This window comes from Anabrus simplex, chromosome 1, assembly GCF_040414725.1.
Source record: "Anabrus simplex isolate iqAnaSimp1 chromosome 1, ASM4041472v1, whole genome shotgun sequence".
Classification (NCBI taxonomy): Eukaryota; Metazoa; Arthropoda; class Insecta; order Orthoptera; family Tettigoniidae; genus Anabrus; species Anabrus simplex.
Window position 1 is genome coordinate 1110097877 of NC_090265.1, and position 23740 is coordinate 1110121616.

Sequence of the window (23740 nt, forward strand, 5' to 3'; positions counted from 1 at the left end):
TTGGCAATGACTGCTACGAGGTTGGTTTGAAGAAGTCCTTCTTTCCATTTTACAGTTTTGTTTTCGTACCTTGAGTTCTCCCTAGAGTCTATCACTATAAATTTATGCTGCTGTAGCGATTGATTATTCAAGTCACCTCCGGGATCAATAAAGAAGAGGGACTTGCTTCTTAAGCTCTTATGAAGCTCGTGGAGTTAGGAAGTGGGTTATTAAAATTGAAGCAATACAGACATGCCAGTAAACATTGACATCAGCGGACGAGTTGGCCATACGGTTAGGGGCGCACGGCTGTGAGCTTGCATCCGGGAGATAGTGGGTTCGAATCCCACTGTCGGCAGCTCTGAAGATGGTTTTCCGTGGTTTCCCATTTTCACACCAGGCAAATGCTGGGGATGTACCTTACTTAAGGCCACATTGCCTTCCTTCGAACTCCTAGGCCTTTCCTATCCCATCGTCGCCATAAGACCTATCTATGTCGATGCGACGTAAAGTCACTAGCAAAAAAAAAAAAATAAAAATAAGGACAACATTGACATCTCAAGAACACGTGAATGATTAAACGTGACGTCCGATAAACTTGTAAATAATTTAAGAGCTCGATAAACGGTACGGCGAGCGAGTAGAGATTAACTGGTGACGTAGTAACTTTTTTGTTTAAGGAAGTTATTAACCATTAGACCTAACTGGTGATACTGTTGTCTTACGAAGTAAAATATGATGATGATCATGATGATGATCATGATGATGCTTGTTGTTTAAAGGGGCCTAACATCTAAGGTCATCGGTCCCCGAGGTAAAATAATGGGTTTATCAATCCTATCTTAGCATTAACAGGTAGAAGAATTCCGACACTTGGAATAATAATAACAAATATATAGATCTCCATTATAGACGGTTATACAATTCACCGTAAAGTCTGCAAGCCTCTGTGATTTTACTTAACTCCGCCACAAGCCTTTATTTGCCACTTGCTCTGTGGCCTTGTTTAGTTCATCACCTTTTTGTCTTTAATGGGTTGGGTCAGTGAGGGTAAGAGAAGTAGAGGAAGACCAAGGTCACGATGGTTAGACTCAGTTTCTAATGATTTAAAGCTCAGATAACATATATTCCTCCATAAGCCCCATCACCGAAGCCAGTTTATGCCAACAGCTTATCAGTCGATTTCATTACCAAATCAGCATTTATCTCCTTATTCCTAGTGCCCTTGCCATTGTTCCCATCTGTTTGTACCACCGATCATTCTCACTACTTTCTTGAAAGTTGCTTCTAATTTATTAATAAGATATCCTGAGTCCACCTAGTCACTCCCGTAAGGTAAAGTTGGTCTGAAAACACACCGGTGTAAACATAGTTTCGTACGGGGGCTCCGTACGGAATATTGTTGATCGCAACGGCGAACTCACTGCATTAGCTTTGCTGCAACTTGATTCAATCTCACTTACTATACTACAATCCGGGGGGAATATACATCCTAAATATTGTACTTGAAATTATCCACCTTTTCCAGCTTTGTATTTCTATCCTGACATTTAATTCTTTCTTACCTATTGACATTAGTTTAGTCTTGGAAAGGCTGATTTTCGTAATTATCATACTCCAACTATTTTCAAGTTCCAAGGTATTAGACTGCAGGCTTTCAGCGCAGTCTGCCATTAATGCCTAGTCGCCGGTATAGACCAAACTGATTACTACATTTCCACATAACTGCCACTTTATACCTTTCAGTAGACGATCCTTGTAAACTATGACCAAAAAAAGTGAAAGATTACAGCTTTGTCTAACCCCTGTAACTACCTTGAACCAAGATCACATTCTACCATCAATTCTCACTGCAGCACAATTGTCAATATCCATAACTTTGATTGCTTTAACAATCTATACTTAACCCTATAGTCCCCCAGTACCGCTAGCATTTTTCCTCGGTACTCTGTCATATTCCTTCTGTAGATCTACGAAACATAAACATAGCTATCTATTCCTCTCCTAGTATATTTCAATTACCTAGCGCTTACTGAAAAACTGATTTTAACAGCCCTTCTGTGGTCTGAAACCACACTGTTTATCTTAGATCTTACTCTCAACCACTGACCGCACCCTCCCTTCCAAAATACGAGTGAACAACTTGTCCGGTATACTGTTCAACGAAACATCTCGATAGTTGTGCAATCTTTCCTGTTCCCTTGTTTATAGATAAGTGCAATTACTGCTTTTGTCCAATCAGAAGGTATCTTGCTAACCTTCCCTACTAATCTTATGCTAATCATATTACTCTATGGTGCCAATTTATCCCTGTCTTTCCACTATATTTCACCCTTTCAGACCTGACTTCTTCTATTCCTTCTGTTTTATGACAACGGGGTTTGGTTACCATTCTTTCGACTTCCTCAAGCGTAATAATTATCCTCCTCCCAATAAGCTTGATCATTCACGAAGTAACCAGAAAAATTTCCTTTAGGTTGAGAATATTTTTAAAATATTCCTTCCACCTCTCTAGTGATTCCCTGGGATATATTATGAGTCCACCTGATTACACAAAACAGTATTCATTTCCATTATCCCCTCCCTTTGTATGACTATTATTATCCATAAAGATTTCCCTGCCGCTTGACCTAGCCTTCCCAGGTTATTACTGAAATTTTTCCACAACTCCTTTTTGGATTCAACAGTTATTAGTTTCACTCTGTTTCTTTCATCAATGAGCAGTTCCCTATCCGATTTTCCCATCTTTACACTCATTTGTTATCAGGCATTCCATTCCTGGTTCTATACATCCCTGTATGCCACCTTCCTGTCGCCTATTGCTTGGAACTTTTTACTAATGATATCCAAGCATTTCTGCCTAATTTCCTTCTCCTGGAGATTTTATGCCCTTCGTCTGCAGACAGATTTCGCTTCGTCTACCGTAGGCTTAGGGATACTTAGTTCACTGACGATCAGATACTGGTCTGTACCATTATTAAATCCCAATAATACCCGCACATTCGTAATAGATTTACCGAATTCGAAGTCGGTTAAGATATGTAACTCATTATGCATCTGGTGTCCGTCCCCACCCATGTATACTGGTGAATAGCCTCATGCTTGAAGAATGTATTTGTAACTTCCAATGCTATACTAGCACGGAAGTACAGTAAACGTTTCCTATTCCTGTTAGCTTCCATATCTTGCATACATTTACCCATCACCTTTTCGTAACCTTCAGTTCTATTTCCAACTCTAGCACTGAAATCGCCCATTAGTACTATCCTATCCTTGCTGTTGCCTTCTGACTACGATGCCAATCACTGCTTCACAAAACTTGTCAACTTCACACATGGTGAATACACGGAGACAATTCTCGTCAAAATTCACCCAACAGCCAAAAATACCCATCTCATTCGCTCATTTGCGTGCCTAACAGAAACCACGTTTTGTGCAAGAGTATTCCTGATGAATAGTCGTACACTACACTCTGTCCTTCCCTTTTCAATACGTGTTAAGAATACAATTTCCTATCACTTCATCGTTACCTTCCCTCACCCGGATATAATTAACTCCTAACTTTGCTGATTGAGCCAGTTCTTCTTTCTTTCTTTCTTTCTTTCTGCCATGATCTCCTTTGATATTAATAGCTTCCCATCGACTTCCATTTCGTTCACCAAGTTGTTTCCAAGGAGTCCTTCGCTTGTCAAATGGAAGTGGGACTCCGTTAGTCCCATAGGTCCGAGGCTTGTTTAAAATGTTCTGAGCTCGGTAAATTCACGAAGCAGGATGCTACCCTACTTGCACATAGTCCCAGTGATAATATCTCCTCTAACGGGTTATGGACAACCGGTGGATGGCATAGTCCTAGCCGCCTGAGCACATGGAGGGCTACGACTTATAATATGTCCGAGATGCCCACTCCAATTCCATAATAACTGGTATCCCGATTCTCAGGACCACTCACTAGGCCTCGCAGTCGTCCTTGGATCACGAACTAGGACATGACTACAGTAATTCATACCACGAATGGAATAATAATAATAATAATAATAATAATAATAATAATAATAATAATAATAATAATAATAATAATAATAATAATAATAATAATAATAATAATAATACGGTATCAGCTACCATGTGTAGACGTTCTGATTTGACGCTATCCAGGCTGCCCGGATGTCAATTTTTACACTACCAAACAGCAGACAAATGGATCTCTTTTGGGTAAGATATAGCTGAGTTTTCGTTAATGTTGTCGGGTAGACACGAAATGTGACACCAGAGATCAATGATATGGACATCGTATGGCATGGAGTGCCGAATGGACTTCCTTCAACCCTTAAAAAAATCCGACTAGTTTGCCGGATTTGAACCCGCGATCTTCGGATACGGAGGCCACCACTCTATCATTGATCCACAGAGGGCGGTAATAGTAATAAGTTAATAGTTGTTATTCTAATTATAATACTATTAGTTTTGCGACCCACTAACTACTTTAATGCTTTCCGGAGAAGATGTTTATATATTTGAGCTTCTTAAGCTACCTCCAGTTTTATCCTGGAGGGAACTCACGTACGTGGACTCTACCATCTGAGCGCCACTCAGCCCTGTTTTCAAGCGACGGAGTTAAGGGAAAGGCCATGCAAGGTGAGAAAGGCAATATCTCCCTAGGGATGGGAGAGTAATACCGCCAGTGTTCGAAGTGAACTTCAGTCGAGTAAGGGCTTGGTCGTCATGGTGAAAGAGAAGAGTCTGAGCAGAATGCGTCGTATAGCTGTAATTACATCTATAATGATGGGCTCGAATTACGCAGCCCTAAAGGTGATTTTCTGCAGTTTCTCATTTTCATATCAGGCAAATATCGGTGCTCTATCTTCCTTAGCCCTTTATAGGGCAGAACACTTACACGGTTTAAATAATCTAAATTTGTTTGAATTATTTAAAATAAGTGAAAAACACAAAATATACATATTTTCTCTCTTATACAGAATGTTCTCAAACATGAAGATGTAATCTGGGGGTCGAATGGAATAGTTTTAATAATATTTTAAAACTATTTGCAATAATTCATAAACAGAGAACTGAATTTAACTTCGGAAGCTGGCAAAACAAATTGTTCAGATAGTTCTTTCATATTAGTAAACACTAGAAACTAAAAATTATAAACACTGAAAACACCACAAACAGCATTCCCTTGCTGTTGCTACTACAGCATCCCTGTATGCCACCTATTTTCTTTCTATATCCTGAACCTGCTTACTATCCACTGTTCGGAACTTCTCCTTAATGATATCCATGTACTTCTATCTAATTTCCTCATCCTGGAGATATTCTACAGTACTCTTATTCGTTTGCAGACAGATTTCACTTTCAGTATCCTAGGCCTAGAGATACTTACTTCACTACATCAGATAGAAAAATCCCCGAAAAACCGATACATTCCTAACAGATTTTCTGAATTCGAAGACGGTTTAGATATAGTCTATTATGGATCTGATACTCCTACTCTCCCGTGTGTTGCGGTGAACAGCCTTATGCTTGAAGGATGTATTCATAACTGCTAAACCCATACTAGCAGAGAAGTCCAGCAAACGCTTCCCATTACTAGTAGCTTCCATATTTTCCGCACATTTACCAATCACCCTTTTGTATCTTTCAGTTCTATTTCGACTCTGGTATTGAAATTGCCCATTAGCACTATCCTATCCTTGCTGTTGACCCTGACTACGATGTCACTCAATGCTTCATAAAACATGTCGATTTTGTCCTCATCTGCACCCTCACATAGTGATTACACTGAGGCAATTCTCGTCCTAATTCCTCCAACTTCCAAATCTACCCATATCATTCGCTCATGTACGTACCTTGCAGAAACTATATTGCGTAGAATAGTATTCCTGATGAACATCCCTACCCCAGACTCTGCCCTTCCCTTTTTAACACTCGTCAAGTACACTTCATAATCTCCGATCTCTTCTTCGGTATTTCCCCTTACCCGAATATCACTTACTCCTGGCACATGCAGATGCATCCTCTTTGCTAACTCATCCAGTTCTACTTCTTTCTTTAATATTGATATTAATATTGATAGCTCCCCATCGAATTACATCTCGTTTGCCAAGTTGTTTCCAAGGAATCCCTCGCCTGTCAATTGGGTGTGTTTGACTCTGTTACTCACATAGGTCCGAGGCTTGCTTAAAATGTTTTGAGTTAGGTAAATTCATGAAGCAGAATGCTTCACTACCTACACATAGTCTAAGTGAGGATCTCTCCTTTAACGGGTTAGGGACCACCGGTGGATTGTATAGCCCTGACGGCTTGAGCACAAGGAGGGCCATGACTCAAAATATGTCCACTCCCATTCCATAGCAACTGATAAACCGACTCTCAGCACCACTTACTAGGCCACTCAGCCGTTGCCCATGGTTCACGAACTAGGACGTGACTACAGTAATCCACACCATAAACAGTTATGTAAGGATATTAAAACGTTCCATTGGTAGTTGATACTTGGCGCGAGTGAAATTTCCTCTAAACGGAAATAAATACATTTGTATAGTGAGAAATTATATATAAAATACTTTATTTACCTGTTTACGTCGTTTCTTCGTTATGCCAACGTGAAAAACTCGTTAATGCGTTAATTTAATCTCGTGTTTTAATAGTTTGATTACACTGTAAATTGTGTTCTACTGAGTGGAGTATTTAAAATTATTAACAAGTTAACAGATAAAAGTATGACTTCAAACCGATCGTATTCTTCTTGTTTAATTATACCCATTCATAGAGCGCGTTGGAACGTGTGCATTGGCTTGATGACTTTCGCCTTCCTATCTTCCACAATCTCTTCATGAACTCATGGTGTTGTCTCTTCCGTCCTTCTGATCAATTTATTACAGAGTTCGGTAGCTGCAGCCGCTTAAGTGTGGCCAGTATCCAGCATGATGGTGGGTTTGAACCCCGCCGTTGGCAGCCCTGAAGATGGTTTTCCGTGGTTTCCCATATTCACACCAGGCAAATGCTGGGGCTGTATCTTAATTAAGGCCACGCCTATTCCTCCCCACTCCTAGCCCTTGCCTGTACCATCATCGCCATAAGACCTATCTGTGTCGGTGCAACGTAAAGCCCCTTGTAATAAAACTTGACCACTTTGTACCAGTCTTGATGCTAGTTTTGACTACACATGTGTGTATATTTACTGAGGTCCTGAAGACTTGGCGATTCTTCATGATGTCTTCCCTGATGTTCACTACTCTCAGATCCCCTCTTGCTTCCCCCAGGCAATTTATTCTCCTGTTTTGGGAATTCATTACATTGTACAAACTGTTTCTCAGTGTGTTATCAACCATCCTCAAAATGTGTCCAAAAATTTCAGACTTCTCTTCGGTACAGTATTAATGAAACTATTTGTGTAACTATAGAAGTCTGAATAAATCAATCAATCAATCAATCAATCAATCAATCAGTCACTACTGATCTGCATTTAGGGCAGTCGCCCAGGTGGCAGATTCCATATCAGTTGTTTTCCTAGCCTTTTCTTAAATGATTTCAATGAGATTGGAAATTTATTGAACATATCCCTTGGTAAGTTATTCAAATTCCTAACTCCCCTTCCTATAAATGAATATTTGCCCCAATTTGTCCTCTTTAACTCTAATTTTACATTCATATTGTGATCTTTCCTACTTTTAAAGACACCACTCAAACTTATTCGTCTACTAATGTCCTCCCACGCCATCTCTCCACTGACAGCTCGGAACATACCACTTTGTTGAGCAGCACGGCTTCTTTCTCCCAGTTCTTCCCAGCCCAAACTTTGCAACAATTTTGTAACGCTACTCTTTTGTCGAAAATCACCCAGAACAAATCGAGCTGCTTTTCTTTGGGTGTTTTCCAGTTCTTAAATCAAGTAATCCTGGTGAGGGTCCCATACACTGGAACCATACTCTAGCTGGGGTCTTACCAGAGACTTATAAGCCCTCTCCTTAACATCGTTACTACAAACCCTAAACACCCTCACAGCAATGTGCAGAGATCTGTATTCTTTATTTACTATCCCATTTATGTGATTACCCCAATGAAGATCTTCCGTTATATTAACATTCCAGATATTTACAATGATCCCCAAAAGGAACTTTCACACCATCAATCCAGTAATTAAAACTGAGAGGACTTTTCCTATTATCGATTTTCCTATTTCCTATTTCAAGCTCACCTTTTGATCCAAAATCCATTTTCCTGTATTGGTCTGAACATCTTCTAAGGAATTTTGCGTTCCTTTTTTTGTCAAAATCTGCAATTTTAGAATGACCTAAAGTTAAGGTTTCTGATGTATATAGACATTTCTGTAGAATAACTGTTTTGTAAGGTTTCAGTTTTAGCATTATGTGATATTATTATTATTATTATTATTATTATTATTATTATTATTATTATTATTATTTTATTCTTATTCTTTCCTCGTTGTGCCCAGCTAAGGAGCGCGATTGAACTTATTTAGCTGATGTCGTTGTATTTTTCTTCTCCCAAAATGTTTTTGTTTCCTCGGTGGCTTGTTAGTGCACTTGGCTGTTTTTACAAGTTCATCTTTAAGTTCTGACCAACTAATAGCATTTTTCTCGGAGATATTGACCAGGAAAGAGACTGAGTTTTGCTTCAGAATCTCTGGGTCGATTCGTGGGTTTCGCCGTGATCTACATTTCGGTCTTTTAGGTTGAAACTTCACTCTGATTGGGGATAGGTGTTGATTAGAGTCGATGATAACCTTCTTGATTTTTACATTGATGATCTCCTTTTGGTTCCTCTTTGTAATAGCCACATGGTCTATCTGAAATTTCCCTAAATAGATGTTCGGGGACCTCCAGGTTGTTTTCTTCTGCGGGCGTGCTAGAAAACGAGTTGACATTAGTTTCAGATCAAATGTCTGACAGAAGTTGATTAATGTTTCTCCATTTTTATTGGTTCTTTTATGGGCAGGTTAGAGACGTACGGTGGCTTTGTTCTTCTTTTCATTGCCTATTTGTGCATTGAAATCTCCCATATAAATTTCGACACGATGTTTAGGAATTTGGGCTTCTGTTTCTTCTACAAGTTCCCAGAATTCTTCCACCTTTTCTGGGTCTGTTTGGTTGTAATTTTCTGTAGGTGCATGAGCATTGATTAGTGAATAGGCTTTGTTTCCTGATTTGATTCCCATCACTGAATTCTTTCAGAGGCAAATGCGAAACTCATAACTGAATTTATGATATTCCTTTTTAGTGCGAACCCGGTGCCTGGTGTGTTAAGGACTGGAATTGCTGGTTTATCATTGTATATTCTGTAGTTGCCTGGCTCGAAGACATTTTCACCGTATATATGTTTTTTTGAAGAGTTAAGATTTGGATAATTAGTCTGTCCAACACGTCCGATAATTGCTTCAGTTTGCCAGTTTTGAGAAGTGTGTTGATGTTGATGGTGCAAGGGAAATGCTTCCGTTTTGGATAAATAGATTTGGGGAGCTCCGATAGATTCCTGCATGAAGTTTTCGGTCCCCCAGAATCCGATTACCGAGAAAACCTAGAGCAATCACTAGGAACGGGGGTAGTTTCTATGTCAGGTAACATTTTCATCATGCTAAAAGGTTGAAGGTAGTGGGGAGATCGCCAATTTTTTATCTCAATTATTATTATTATTATTATTATTATTATTATTATTATTATTATCATCATCATTATTATTAATTTCAACATTATTAGACAACGTCTTTTTAAAGTTTTAGCAAAGAATTTTCTGTTTTATCTCGTACGAGAAAGTGTGACACGGCCCTTGTGCTAAAGTCTCGTTGCCTGGCAACAAATTATCTTTATTCACCATATGGAGCAATTATGACTCTATTGCCTTTCTTGGTAATTGTGTTACAAGCCAACTCTCTTCATTCAACACTCGTTGAGACTTTAAGAGTCTAGGAGGGCATTAGATTCACTTATAGGAGCAGAGAGAGATTAAACAGCAATATGGGAAAGAAACAAAATGAGTTTCAGCATTCTGTACAAAACTGCCACGAGATTTGGTGGAATGTTGCATTAGTACGAGCGAACAGGTAGGGAAGTAGTTCGCGTTGTGGTGCTTTATATGGTTATCAAGTTCATTGTTAGATCTAACTCACTGAATGTCTAGATAAAAATCTTGTTTGTAGAAATAAAAATCCACGTAGACATAACATTCCCTTCGTCCGTGTTAGCAGTCCGAGGTAAAACTATTTCATCACAGAATGCTATTTGACATTTTTATTTTATATCCTTGCACCCTGTGATTTACTATAACAATTAACCTGTATATTTTGATCGCTGATGGGGTCTAACACCGGAAACAACTGTACGTGGGCTGAGAGACAGGATGAATTGTACTGTTTACTTCAGAGTTTAAATGGAGAACTAAAATGCAGTGGAGGTCAACTGACGAACGAATTCATGACTTTTACGTTCTTTTACATTGTTATTCTTACAATGGTCATTGAATTGTTACTTCTAGCATGTACTTCTCTAGTAGGTATCTCACCAACCCAATGATCTTAAATAAATCGGAGGAGAACTTCCTCTTTGATAAATTCCGAACCCGTGTACTCGTACATGGTTTATAAATATACATTTTAGCATCATGTGGTTTGTTTAAATCTCATGAATTTTTACATAAATAAATGTCCTTCCTACACCTCATTATTATATCGTTGTGTAATTTTCGTAAGCAAATACGTCTTTTATGTCTAGTGTGAGTTTAAGAAGTATTTCTGTAATCCACGTTGCAGCGCTGCCCAGATCCGAACCCACAATCCATGGGCTACAGCCATCCTACTCTATTGGTGAGCAAGTGACTGCAATCTGTACAGCTGACAAGAGTTACCCTGCTCCTGCAATCACGTGGTACATCAACAGTATCAAGGTGAGTGTGTCTAGTGTGTCAGCGAGAAACTGGCTGTCATTATTGCATGGCCTTAATAAACGTGTCTAGTTCTAATACCACATATCTGGCACGTACCTGTCCTTTATTTCCCTTAAGACTGGTCACGCCTTCCACCCCACACATGGATATGCAGTTCATAGCATCAATTTTCGTTGCCTTCATTTCTCTATGCTTATGTGTAAAGGAAAATGAAACTTACCGTATCGTAGTGTACGAATGTTGTTTGTATGACGTATTTAAGCACTCAAACAGAATAATGTATTTAAGGTTCATTTTCCTTTACCCTCATGCATAGGAAAATGAATGAACAAACATTTTTCTAATGGACTGCATATCAACGTGTGGCTGGAGATGATAATACTGGTCAACAAAAAAACCTCTTTTTTCTATTGTCAATAAGTTTTCAAAGAATTTATAGGATATTGAGGGTTCTGATTCCATAAATTATGGTAGTTCTTCCAGATTGGCTCTAGTTTTTGATATACAGGGCATGAAAGTAACAATGTTATCGAAATGTGCTTAATTTTTATTTTAATATTTTATTTCAGTAAGTCTTAATAACTCTTTACAGTATTTTAAGTATCTATTATTTTTTTCTACTTCATAGGTAACTTGGCTATTTTTAAATTGTCAGATCAGTATGAGTTCTTTATGAAGAAATTGTTTGAATAACGCTAATGCATTCTGTTACATTTGTGGCGAATATTGCCAGGAGAAACGTAGAAAAAATATTACAAACTTTGTGAAACAAGCATATCTGGCATATTTTGGAACAGAACTTGGAGACCAAGATTTGTCTTGGTATCTCCATGTGGTTTGTAAAACATTTGTAGAAACTCTCCATCATTAGACAACTGGAGGAAGAAAAGGTGTACCTATGGTATGGAGAGAGCCAGAGTGCATGTTGTTTTTTGTGTTGTGAATGGGAAAGGTCTCAGCCGTTACAAGAAAAGTGAATGAGAATATCAGCAGGGTGACCTGTGTCACACAGCACTTCCTGACCTTCCAGTGTGTGATGTTGAAGATACGCAGGATTTGAGGTAGTTAGTACGAGACCTAAGTCTGTCAAAGCAAGACTCTGAACTTTTATTAGCATCCAAACTAAAATGAAAGAACTGTTTAAAGCCTGAATCTAAAAGTGAGGCAGCACTTCTTCTTTAGTCAAGATGAAGAGCTAGTATACTGTAATAACATTCATTGACTCCTCCAAATATGGATACATAAATACCAACCAGAAAATTGGCGACTTTTTATGGACAGTTCCAGCAGAAGAATAAAATGTGTTTTTCTGCATAAGAAAAATTACTACGCATCTATTCCAATAGGTCACTCAACGAAACTTAAAGAGGAATATGAAAATATAAAAATATTCTAGCAGAAGCTTCGATACCACGAGCACCAGTGATATATATGTGTCGATGCAAAGAAGGTGAACGTCTTACTAGGACAACAAAGTGGATAAACTAAATACTCTTGTTTCATCTGCTTGTGGGAGAGCAGAGTAAAAGAAAACCTCTGGAGAAACGTAGTATGGGCTTCAAGGAAACATGCGATTGCAGGTGCTTCAAACATCATTAAAGAACCATTGGCTGGCAGGGAAAAAGTCATTCTTCCCCCACTCTCCATATAAATCTGGGGCTTATGAAGCAATTGGTTAGGGCCGTAGACAAAAGGTGGTTATTGTGTCAAATACATTTGCAGATTTTTCCCTGGATTGAGTACGGAAAACTAAAATCTAGGATTTTTAACGGCCATCAAATTCGCCAACTCATCAAGGATCAAAATATCATGAATTCCATGACTAATACTGAATCATCTGCCTGAGACAGCTTTTTCCTGGTTGTTAAGAACTTTCTCTGTAACCACAAAGCTGAAAATTATGAACTGGTACAAAACATGCTTTCTGGGTGCTGATATGAGTATTAAAGTTCACTTTCTTCATAGTAACTTAGACCGGTTTCCAGACAATCTTGGTGTTTTTAGTGAGGAACAATAGGAGAGGTTTCACCATGATATAAAGGTGATGGAAGAAAGTTACCAAGGAAGGTGGGACGCGCATATGATAGCTGACTAATGTTGGAGTCTTCAACGTGATTGCCCTGATGATACACATAGAAGAAAATAAATAGATGGAGATTTGTTAAGTGTTAATTGGGATTATTTTTCATCGCACTGAATTGAACGATATTTGGCATTTCATGTACGTCGTCTAAAACAATTTGATTTATTTTTAATGTGATTTGTGGATAGCTTAAGCCTTAGAATATACACATACATATCTTTATTGCCCACCCTAGTATACACCATCGGCTTACACGCAATAAAGACAGAGCGAAACCAAAAACAAACAAGCAATAGCTACTACATCTCTCTTAAAACTACTTAACTACATTAACTACCTCTACATCTACACAATATCATCCCACACGTATGCGGATAGCCAGCATACATGCAGGACGCTACCGCACTACTAACTACCCTAAACCCAACCCCTACCTACCACCTAAAAAAATTAGACTGGTCGCTGCGTCAGTCCTGGTATGGAATACATGCCCACCACCCCGTCGACAGCAGCCACCAGCCTCGCCACGTGAGAACTCATATCATATCTCACCGACACTCGCTGACACTGTGTTCCTTTCCTACCTTAGAATATATATATTTTGCATTGTTCACGAATTTATGTTACGTACAGTATATCTAAAAAATTAGAGCCGATCTGGCAAAATTGATGTCATTTTCAGAATCAGTGAAAAAAAAATTCACACTAAAGTGACTTTCAGATGAGTGGCAACAAAATATGTGTTGACCACTGTAATGGATACGAACATAATTGTCAGATAAGTGTCATTAGAACTAGGCCATCGATATATGTGATGCTCTACGAAGTCGAGTTCTAAAATTAGAGATGATTTAAGTAAATTTTCTCTCGATAATTAAGTTCAAAATTTTCGAGTGTTTACATTGTCATGACGATACTTTGCTTGTCTACTTGACGGCGTATAATTATGACGATAGAAAGTGTCATATTGTGGTGCGATGCCATTTTTTAATAACGCCTGGCTGGAGCAAGTCTGCCTGGCTCTAATGGCGGGCGAATAGACGAGTTGCGTACTCCACCCTCGCGCCACTACGGACAACTATTTGGCGACGAGACGGGCTCGCTACTTTCCCATTGCTGCCAACTTGTATCCTACCAGGCAGTGCAGAAATGACAAGATTCTGAACCCAGAGATTTCTACCTCCACAGAATTCCAGCGGCTTTTCCTCGTCTGAAGGATTTCGAAAGGTTAGCTGTAAAGAGGCGACGGACGAGCGCGAGGTTGGTCAGTGTGAGCGCTTCAGTGAGCGGTTGAAAGCGAGCAGAGCAGCGATCTTGACGGTTCATTTCGGGAGCTAGTGCTTCAGAGCATGGGAGGGCAGCGTGTGAACGGAACAATTCAGCTGATCAATGCGAGACCTGGACAGAGGACTGCCGTGTGCGAGTGTAAACTCTGTACCATGAACAGACTTATACTACTGTGTTGTTGTTGTTGTTGTTGTTGTTGTTAGTCGTTTAGTCGCTTTCGACTCTCCGTGACCCGATAGACCTGCACCATTTCTTCCTGTCGTGTGCTATTTTCTGAAGTCTTTCTAAATTGAGAGCCGTGGCTTTATTGATGCCATCAATCCACCAAATTCGTTGTCGCCCTCTTCTCCTGTTACCATCAGTCTTCCCCAGCATTAAGGTCTTTTCCAGTGAATCTTTCTCATAATATCACTAAGTACTTTAGTTTTGTCTGAGTATTTGACCTTCCAGTGAACAGCCTGGGTTGATTTCCTGTAATATGGACTTATTAGATATTTTCGCAGTCCAAGGAACTCTAAGGAGTTTTCTCCAACATCATAATTCAAATGCGTCTATTCTTCGACGCTCAGCCTTTCTTACTGTCCAGGTCTCGCTTCCGTACATTGCTTCACTATACGAATTTTTGTTCTTAAATTTACGTCTCTACTCTTGAAAATGTTATCAATGTTGATCATTGCCTTCCTCCCAAGGAGCAAGCGTCTCTTTATTTCATGCCTGCATTCACAGTAATCAGTTATTTTGGAGCCTAAGTAGATAAAACTAGGAACAACCTCTATTGTTTCACCATTTATATGCCAGGAGGCGATAGGTTTAGTTGCCATGATCTTTGTTTTTTTGACATTCAACCTTAGCCCAGCTTTTGCTCTTTCTTCTTTCACCTTAATTAGTATATAATTTTCTTAACTTTCTTCCATCAGGGTGGTGTCATCAGCATATCTAAGGTTATTTATATTTCTCTCACCAATTTTAGCTCCAGTTTCTGTTTCATCTAATTTGGCATTCCTCATCATATACTTTGCATATACGTTGAATAAATGAGGTGACAATATGCAGCCTTGACGAACACCTTTTTCAATCTTGACCCATTCAGTTGTTCCATAGAGGGTTCTCACCGTAGCTTCCTGATCAGAGTAGAGATTTCTCATAAGGCAAATAAGATGATCTGGTACTCCCATAGTCTTGAGTACTTGCCACTGTGTTGCGCGCTTAAACTGTGAACCGTACGGCCAGTAAATATTGTTCCGGGAGCTGTATCGTGAAGTGTCCTAGGGCTCGAGTGATAGTGTGTATACAGTGTAGTTGTTTAGGCTGTAGGAGTCTGTGTGAATTAGTGTGACTTAACATTAAGAACAAGGAGAGAGAGCACTAACTAGCGCAACTATATGTGAAAGTAAGTATTAGTGATTAATAATAAATCTTAGAGTAGAAGCTACCAGCCGTGTTTTTTATTTATCTACTACCCCACCATCATGTTACAATATATTATTTATAGTTTCCGGTGATTCGTTTTAGGCGGGGATGGGCGTAAATCTCTCAGGCGTGCAGTTCGACTGTCGTTGCCTTGCATACTTTCCCGTCATAATCAGCTTCCCAGAGGCGGCTGCTCGCCATCAGACTGGAAGGAATGCAAGTCTGGATAACAGAGAATAGTGATGGAAGTATGTATTACGATTGGTAAGAGAACGCCAGTATGCGTTTTCGATGTTATAGAATTATAAACACTTGCAACAAGCCCTAGCTGCTCCATTTGGATCGTCTACCGCCGAGCATTCGCTCCTGCATCACTGTAATAATCCATCTCCGTAGTGCAAAGGTTAGCGCTATCAGCTGCCCGCCTCGACGCCCTGGTTCGATTCCCGGTAATGTAACAAGATTAAGATTGGCAAGAGGGTTAGTATGTGGTTATAATGAAATGTACTTGTAACTCACCTCCAATGAGTCCGACTCGTTGGCTGAATGGTCGGCGTACTGGCCTTCGGTGGTTCAGAGGGTCCCGGGTTCGATTCCCGGCCGGGTTTGGGTTTTAACCTTCATTGGTTAATTCCAATGGCCCGGGGGCTGGGAGTTTGTGCTGTCCCCAACATCCCTGCAACTCACACACCACACGTAACACTACCCTCCACCACAATAACACGCAGTTACCTACACATGGCAAATGGCGCCCACCCTCATCGGAGGGTCTGCCTTACAAGCGCTGCACTCGGCTAGAAATAGCCACACGAAATTATAAATTATATACCTCCAATGAGGGGGAACCTCAAAAGATTTGCACCACCTCGGAACGTGGACACCAATTTACATTACAGTATCATCCCTGGAGAGGAGAAGTGCAGGCAACCGTCCCAACCAGCAAGTGTGTTCCGTCTCTACGCCTTCCAAGAATGTGTTTTCGTTTTCTAGGATGTTTACGTTTTTCTACCAGGCTTCTGTCATTACGTGCGAAAAACATTTCAAGAAGACATTTGCTACATTATAAGAGCGTTAAGGAAGAGCCTTGTTATTTTACTATTACCAGTCGAAAAGCCTCCGTAGCACAGGTGACAGCGCGCCTGCGTCTCACTGCTGGGTTTCTTGGTTCATATCCCGGTCACTCCACGTGAGATTTGTGCTGGACAAAGTGAAGGCGGGACAGTTTTTCTCCGGGTACTCCCTGTCATCTTTCATTCCAGCAATATTCTCCAATATCATTTCGTCTGTAAGTCAATAATCATTACCCCAGAGGAGTGCGACAGGCTTCGGCAGCCGGCAAAGTTCCTCTCCTCACCGCTAGATGGGGTTTTCCTTCATTCCATTCCTGACCCGGTCGAATGACTGGAAATAGGCTCGGGATTTTAATTTGGAAACAAAAACGGAGTTAATGTCTGGGACAAAGTTTCTGCACAGTCAAAACAGAACGATCTTCGGAGATAGTCATCTGTAATATTTCTTCGCAACCTCGATTCATTATTATCACAACTGATAAAATCTCTCACATATATATGTGGATTAGCCTGGTGTTATTTCTTAATGGATTAACTAATTTTGCTTCTGTCTCTTGGCACAGAGCAGATAAAAATATAGCTTCCACAGAAATATATCTCATTTATGGCTGTAACTTTATGGAAGCTACCGAAGTATGGTTGGTGACATTTAGAGCACGACTACTGCCTTAAAGGGCCGGTCGTTCTGCAGTAATACTTTCTGGCCTATGAGGAAATCAATTTAAAACTACCTCATTCCTTATCATGCTTCGTACTTTTTTTCATGGTGCCGCCATAAGTTTTTGCTGTTTCCCTCTAAACGTCTTGAGGATTTAAACCAGCCTCTGTGGTGAAGATTGACTGAACAGACATAAATGTGTTACCAAAGTTACGACGGCCAACGAGTATACGGTCGCATAACGAACACTTGAAATTTGCACTTTTTTAAATGAAAAAACTGCACGTCCCAGATATACAGTATTTAGATGATGACTGCGTCAACTTTTGAAATGTAAACACAAGAGTGTTCGCCAGGAGTGACCTGGTGTGCTTTTGCACGTTATCAACACTGTGCGTGCATTCAGTTGTGTGTAACAGTTGTCCAAGTCTGGGCTCAGAGGTTCACCTGTGTGTGTGCATTGGAACTGTTTATAACATGATATTTTAGATTCTATGGTAGTAATGTTAAATGTATTTATAATGGCTTTGGCTCGAGAGACATTGAACGAGACTAAACTCTAGAGTTTGTTTGAAGAGACTATTAGAAAACCTTGTGGAAAATTCGCAATATAGGTAGTCACTGAAAGTGACGAGTTTCGAACCCAGACGACAGTTGATCATATATTCGATCCTCTACTATTATTTTTACAGTGATTTTCTATAACTTCAGTAATGAAGGATATGCAAATAATTTTAGTTTGGTATCGCATATTCATTGCTTGATATCCGATTTCATTTTGTCCTTAGTCCTGGTAATACTCGAAGTTGAATTCTTTCGGAGGTCGGAAATTTTTGTGTATCAGGGCTGGTGACACATTTCAACCGACAAGCTGCCGTTTCATTAGAATTTTAAATGAAGAGTAAATATATCTGCTATTGGACACTTTTGTAGATATGCTAATAGGAAACTAAAAAAAGAATCTGTTCTCCAACCAAAGTCCACACTGAGATCTGCTGCTCATGTGGAGCAGAGAACAAATATTATTTCTGCCTTTCCTCTACTGCTCTTTGTGATGAAACCAAGAGGAACTTCAAAGGAACAAAAAGTTGGAAGTCAAAGGACAAACCCTGGTTTCAGTAACTGAGGGGAGGAGTTTAAAACACGACGTATGAGTTTGCATTAAATGATTTACTTGTACTGGAGGTCTCCATAATTAAGGAATATTAAATGTTAGGATTAGTTGAGTTGTACTTGTTAGTGTAGTAGAAAGGACCGAACGAGTTGGCCGCGTGATGAAATTTATGTGGGTGGAAGTTTTTCATTCGGGAGATACAAAGTTCTAGCGCAACTCTCGGCAGTCCTAAAGATGGTTTTCCACAGTTTTCTGAAATGCACGAAATGTGAGTGATAGAACTGCCTAAAATAAGGCGACGGTCACTTCCTTCACAGTCATAAACCTTTCTCCTCCTCACGTCATCGAAAATACGTCTGCTTCAGTGGAACGTTAAAAGAACTAGCAGAAAAAAGTGCAGTTGAAAGGAACGAACCAATGCAACGCTAAGAAATGTTCTGAACGAATTACACAGTCACGAATGCTAAGGAATGTTTAACAATCTTGAACATGGTTCGATGGGTTAGCAGTAATTCACATAACGTAAAAAATATCTCGTTGAGTCTTCTGTAAATTGTTTGGATCGAAGTCGTAACACTGGGGAAAGAGATTATATTTTCGTACATTACTACGAGATAATTGATACTGTTTTCCTAACTATCGGACATCCACATCTATGTAGAATCCGAATCCTGGGGAGGTGAAATTCCATTTACTTAAACCATACATTTTTGTTATTTGACTCTCGGCCACCTTGATGAGAAGCCAGCGACTTGTCATTTGGTTATTATCTTTCCCACACAATGATTGCAATTTATATTCTTCAGTAAGTTATTTTAAAGAATTAAAAAGACTGGAAAGATGCGTTGTGGTAATTGTATTTCATAAGTATGATGCAAATGGAACGAAATCCCAATCGGGGATGAATTGCAGCTCCTATCACTACTACATTTAAGTACGATGGTATTGGACATTTGATAGTAAGACATGCTTCAGACAAGCGAAAACAATGCAAAGTATACCAAAACAAAATCCTGTACTTATATGAGAAGTGTGAAACTCTCACATCCAGAATGTTTCAAGGCCTACTAGCACCCTCGCTGAGTAGTTTATGGATCAGGCCATTGGTTCGAATCCGACCCTTGCTGTAAATATTACACTCTCTCAATTATTTTTGAAATTCCTTTTTATTTGCGATAAATTACATTAAATTAATGGATACTAAAAACATGTATTTTGTAATTATTCGTAACTTTGAGTGAAATGGTTTAAAAGCTACTTTTAACATCAAATTTGTCAGCACTACATGTGATGGTGTATGAACAACTTCGATGTCAAGGTGGATAGTCGATTATTCGAAGGAAATATTCTGGTCTTGGTCTTATAGGTATTTCAAGTCCACCTTCAACCAGCCTGAAATACGATAAACGAACAACATGGTTTATATGACTGAATGATACAGTAGGCTATATAATACTTGAGTTGCGAGCAGTTATTACATTTTATAGAGTGATATTCGTAGCCCGATAGTACCGTTTGTGGGAGGAACGTGTCATAACAAGAGAAATGTACGACAGATGATTCACTGAGCGAGTTAGATGTGCCATTTTGGATCACGAAGTTTGGATTTGGGAGGTGGTTGGTTCGAGCTCTACTGTCGGCAGCCCTAAAGATGGTTTTTCCTAATTTCCCATTTTCAGAGCAGGCAAATGTTGAGGCTATCCCTTAATTAAAGTCACGGTCACTACCTTCCTAGTGCCAGCCCCTTCCTATCCCATAATCGCCAGAAAACCTGCCTGTGTCGGTAAAACAAACAAAAAGTCGGATGGGCTCCGTTGGAGACAAGGTCACAAGGATTATAGTTTACTGACGACAGTAAAGGGGGATCGAATTAAATTCCCCACCATGGCGCAATCGGCCAAACGACCGCTGGTCAGTCCAAAATCCTAGAGAATATGAGGTAAAGAGTGTTCGAAAAATCCTCTCGGCCGTTAATTCTTGGCTTTGTAGACCGGGGCTCCCATCTTGCCATCAGATAGCTTCTCAATTATAATCACGTAGGTTGAGTGAACCTCTAACCAGCCATCAAGTTCAAATAAAAGTCCCTGAACTTCCGAGAATCGAACCCGGGCCCCCTGGTAAGAGGCAAGCACATTATCCTTACACCACGGGGCTGGCGGATGGAACTAGACATAAGAAAAATATTTATTCAATGTGCTTTTAAATATCTGTCACTATAGACTAATGCATCCTGTCCGTCTCGTTGGCTGAGTGGTCAGCGTACTGGCCTTCAGTTCAGAGGTTCCAGGGTTCGATTCCCGGCCGGGTCGGGGATTTTAACCTTAATTGGTTAATTCCAATGGCCCGGGGGCTGGGTGTTTGTGCTGTCCCCAACATCCCTGCAACTCACACACCACACATAACACTATCCTCCACCACAATAACACGCAGTTACCTGTACATGGCAGATGCCGCCCACCCTCATCGAGGGTCTGCCTTACAAGGGCTGCACTCGGCTAGAAATAGCCACAGGAAATTATAATGTATCCTGAACTGAGTAACAGATTAGTTCCTGGGGGCAATGGCGGTCGGGCCTAGAGCTTTGCACTCCACCCTACTAAGAGCCGAGGTTACGGATAGTGGATGCCTTTATCTTTCAGTCTTCCAAGGGGCTTCATGGCCTGCACGGAGATGACTTTTATTTGATATGTATATTAATCTATTATTGAGTGGATGAAGACGCGGCGAACGATGATCAGGAACGTTGGAGAACGGTCTTGTTGATGACAGACCTATGATAGGAGAAGTAACAAATGTGCGGCATGTTGTAAGCGCAGGTAAGGTATATGAACGTGTTCCGCTGCGTAGTCCGATTGAAGACGAGATCCAACTGAAATATTTCGTCATAAGATCTAACAAGATTGTGGCAATGTTAAAATCTTCCATTATAACTATAGGAACGTAATCGGCGATATGACTCGCATCCTCCACTCGGGTCTGGTCATCCTCCACGAACTATTGGCGGTCATAGATAGTTTGCGAGAGGGTCTGTTTCACCATCTACAGCTGACTCTGGCCCACATGAACGACAGCCGCATTATATATGCTGGGCTGTACATCCTGCTGTGTAGACGCCTTCGCTTTCTTGAGCTTTCGGTTTTCTTTGGCATGTTCTAATACAGAGTTATTAGGCGTTCTTTATTCCTCAGATTTCCATCAATCCTCTATCACAGGGTCGCAATCTGTTAATATGTTAATCTGCAATATGTTAATTTTACTGTGTCGTGATAATATAAATTTCAACACAAAATGACGGATGACCTCACCACTCGCCATGACACCGCCCATAATTGTCTTTATAGTTATAGTTGAAACGTTATGAATTCGAACTTACTATACATTCCCGTGTGTGACAATCTAAATTATACACGGGGCACATAACTCGAAAGAAACGAAAGACGTCTTCTATGTCGAATTATACAACTTGCGTCGTTGTCGAAGTCTGGTTAAGGAAAAATCAAAGAATTAATATTCGTTGAATTTCAGGTGTTCACCACACTTAAGCAGAAAGAGTACCGCGAAGGAAGGAGAGTTGTGAAATGCTGGGTCAAACATTCGAATGTTCATGATGACTGTGTTGAAAATTATTGCATGGTAGTATTAAGTTGTACTTATACCAATTTTGTGAAGTTCATATTCGTTATGTTGTTATAATTGTGACTGTATTTTAACTACTGAACCACCACATCATTGTCATTTCCTGAAGTGTGCGGTTCTACCGTCAGCCTCAGTTCTTCTCTACGGCAAAGGTATACTGTAGTCTTGATTCATAATTTAAGGAGTAGTGGTGTTTGATTACGCGATGGCAAGGCGTAGTTCAGTCGAAACGTTTCTAAAACATTTTCTGCGACGTAATAATTGACTTTCCGCTCTCTCTATGAGAATCTGTGTATGGTTTATCTCGTTAAAAATATGTTCGTGATAATTTTCAACGCTCTTTGATTAGTGCTAAGTGGACGAGCTGTCTCCCTACAAGAAGAAGGCTTACTGCCTACCCAGACTCCAACATCACAATAATCCCAGTCAACTCCTGCAGCTGACGGCTTTAGAGAACCTGCTTGACAGATGAGTCGCGTGGGTTGCATAAGCGCATGGCGCTCTCCATTGGGCACGGTCAATACTACTCTGCCGAGAGCTAGAAAACAAGCTCCTGACTGATAATATGCGGAGCTATTATTTACGTAGTTCCTACTTTTTTTTTGCTTTTAACCATTGAGTTACGTCACAATGTAGATTTTTTTAGTTAATATTGGATAAATTATCTTCATGAATGACGTGATGCAAACTTCAAATCGCTTGTTGGAAACCGGTGCCGGCGTGTATTGTAAGCTCATTTTTCAATGAAATATGGCAAAATGTATAGATCTTTGCAGTAAGCACTAATACAACTTAGGGATGGTAAGATCATGTTTTTCCTAGACTATATAACACTGTACGTCTAGGACAAAATAAAAAACAACATAAAAACTATAATTTAATAATTGGATTGCAATAGTTAATAAGTTTTATTGTAACGTTTAATGCGGTAATAGATAAAAAATAATACGGAAAAGATTGTATGTATCAACACGCATTTTATATTACAATAAATTATTACTCCCTGCACAGTTTCAGGCGATCCGAAAATGGGGGAGGGGAGTATTTTGTTCTGTCCTGTTCTATTCTATTCTATAGATCTCTGCTAATCACTAATACCAAGGATAAGATATTACTTTACTGAGTAATAAACTAGTGATTATTTAATAAATTATTTGTCCGAATATATATTATCAGGAGGAAATATATGGACGGGTATGAATAGAAACATACATCAGTTAAGATACGGGTGAATTGGAGAGCACTGAACAGACTGCGCTCTGGTGTTACGCGGTGCAGGGTAAACCAGAAGAAATGGGGTTTCGATGTGGACAGTACCTTGTGTGTATGTGGAGAAGAGCAGACCACAGCCCATTTGCTGCAATGCAGTTCATGCCCATTCAGCTGCACAACAGAAGACCTTGTTAAAGCGAAGACAAATGCACTTGATGTTGCAAGGTTTTGGGCTCACATTGTTTAATGTGGCTCTTCGCCATTGGAGTATTTATATTATGTTTTATGTTTTTCCTTATCTTTAATTTTAAACTTATGTATGCTTCTGACACGATATAAATAAAATTAAACAAGAATCAGATGAAGGTGTGAAGCCAACCTGGACA

The 23740-nt window shown here is 39.8% G+C and overlaps 1 protein-coding gene across 1 annotated transcript in view; it reads left to right on the plus strand.

Annotated features, from left to right (window-relative positions):
• The window catches only part of LOC136858173 (uncharacterized), a 174597-nt gene that overhangs the window by 128553 nt on the left and 22304 nt on the right, over positions 1-23740 (plus strand). The window contains exon 4 of the mRNA XM_068225397.1: positions 10751-10884. Coding sequence (XP_068081498.1) covers positions 10751-10884 — 134 coding nt within the window. The remainder of the gene's footprint in view (positions 1-10750; positions 10885-23740) is intronic.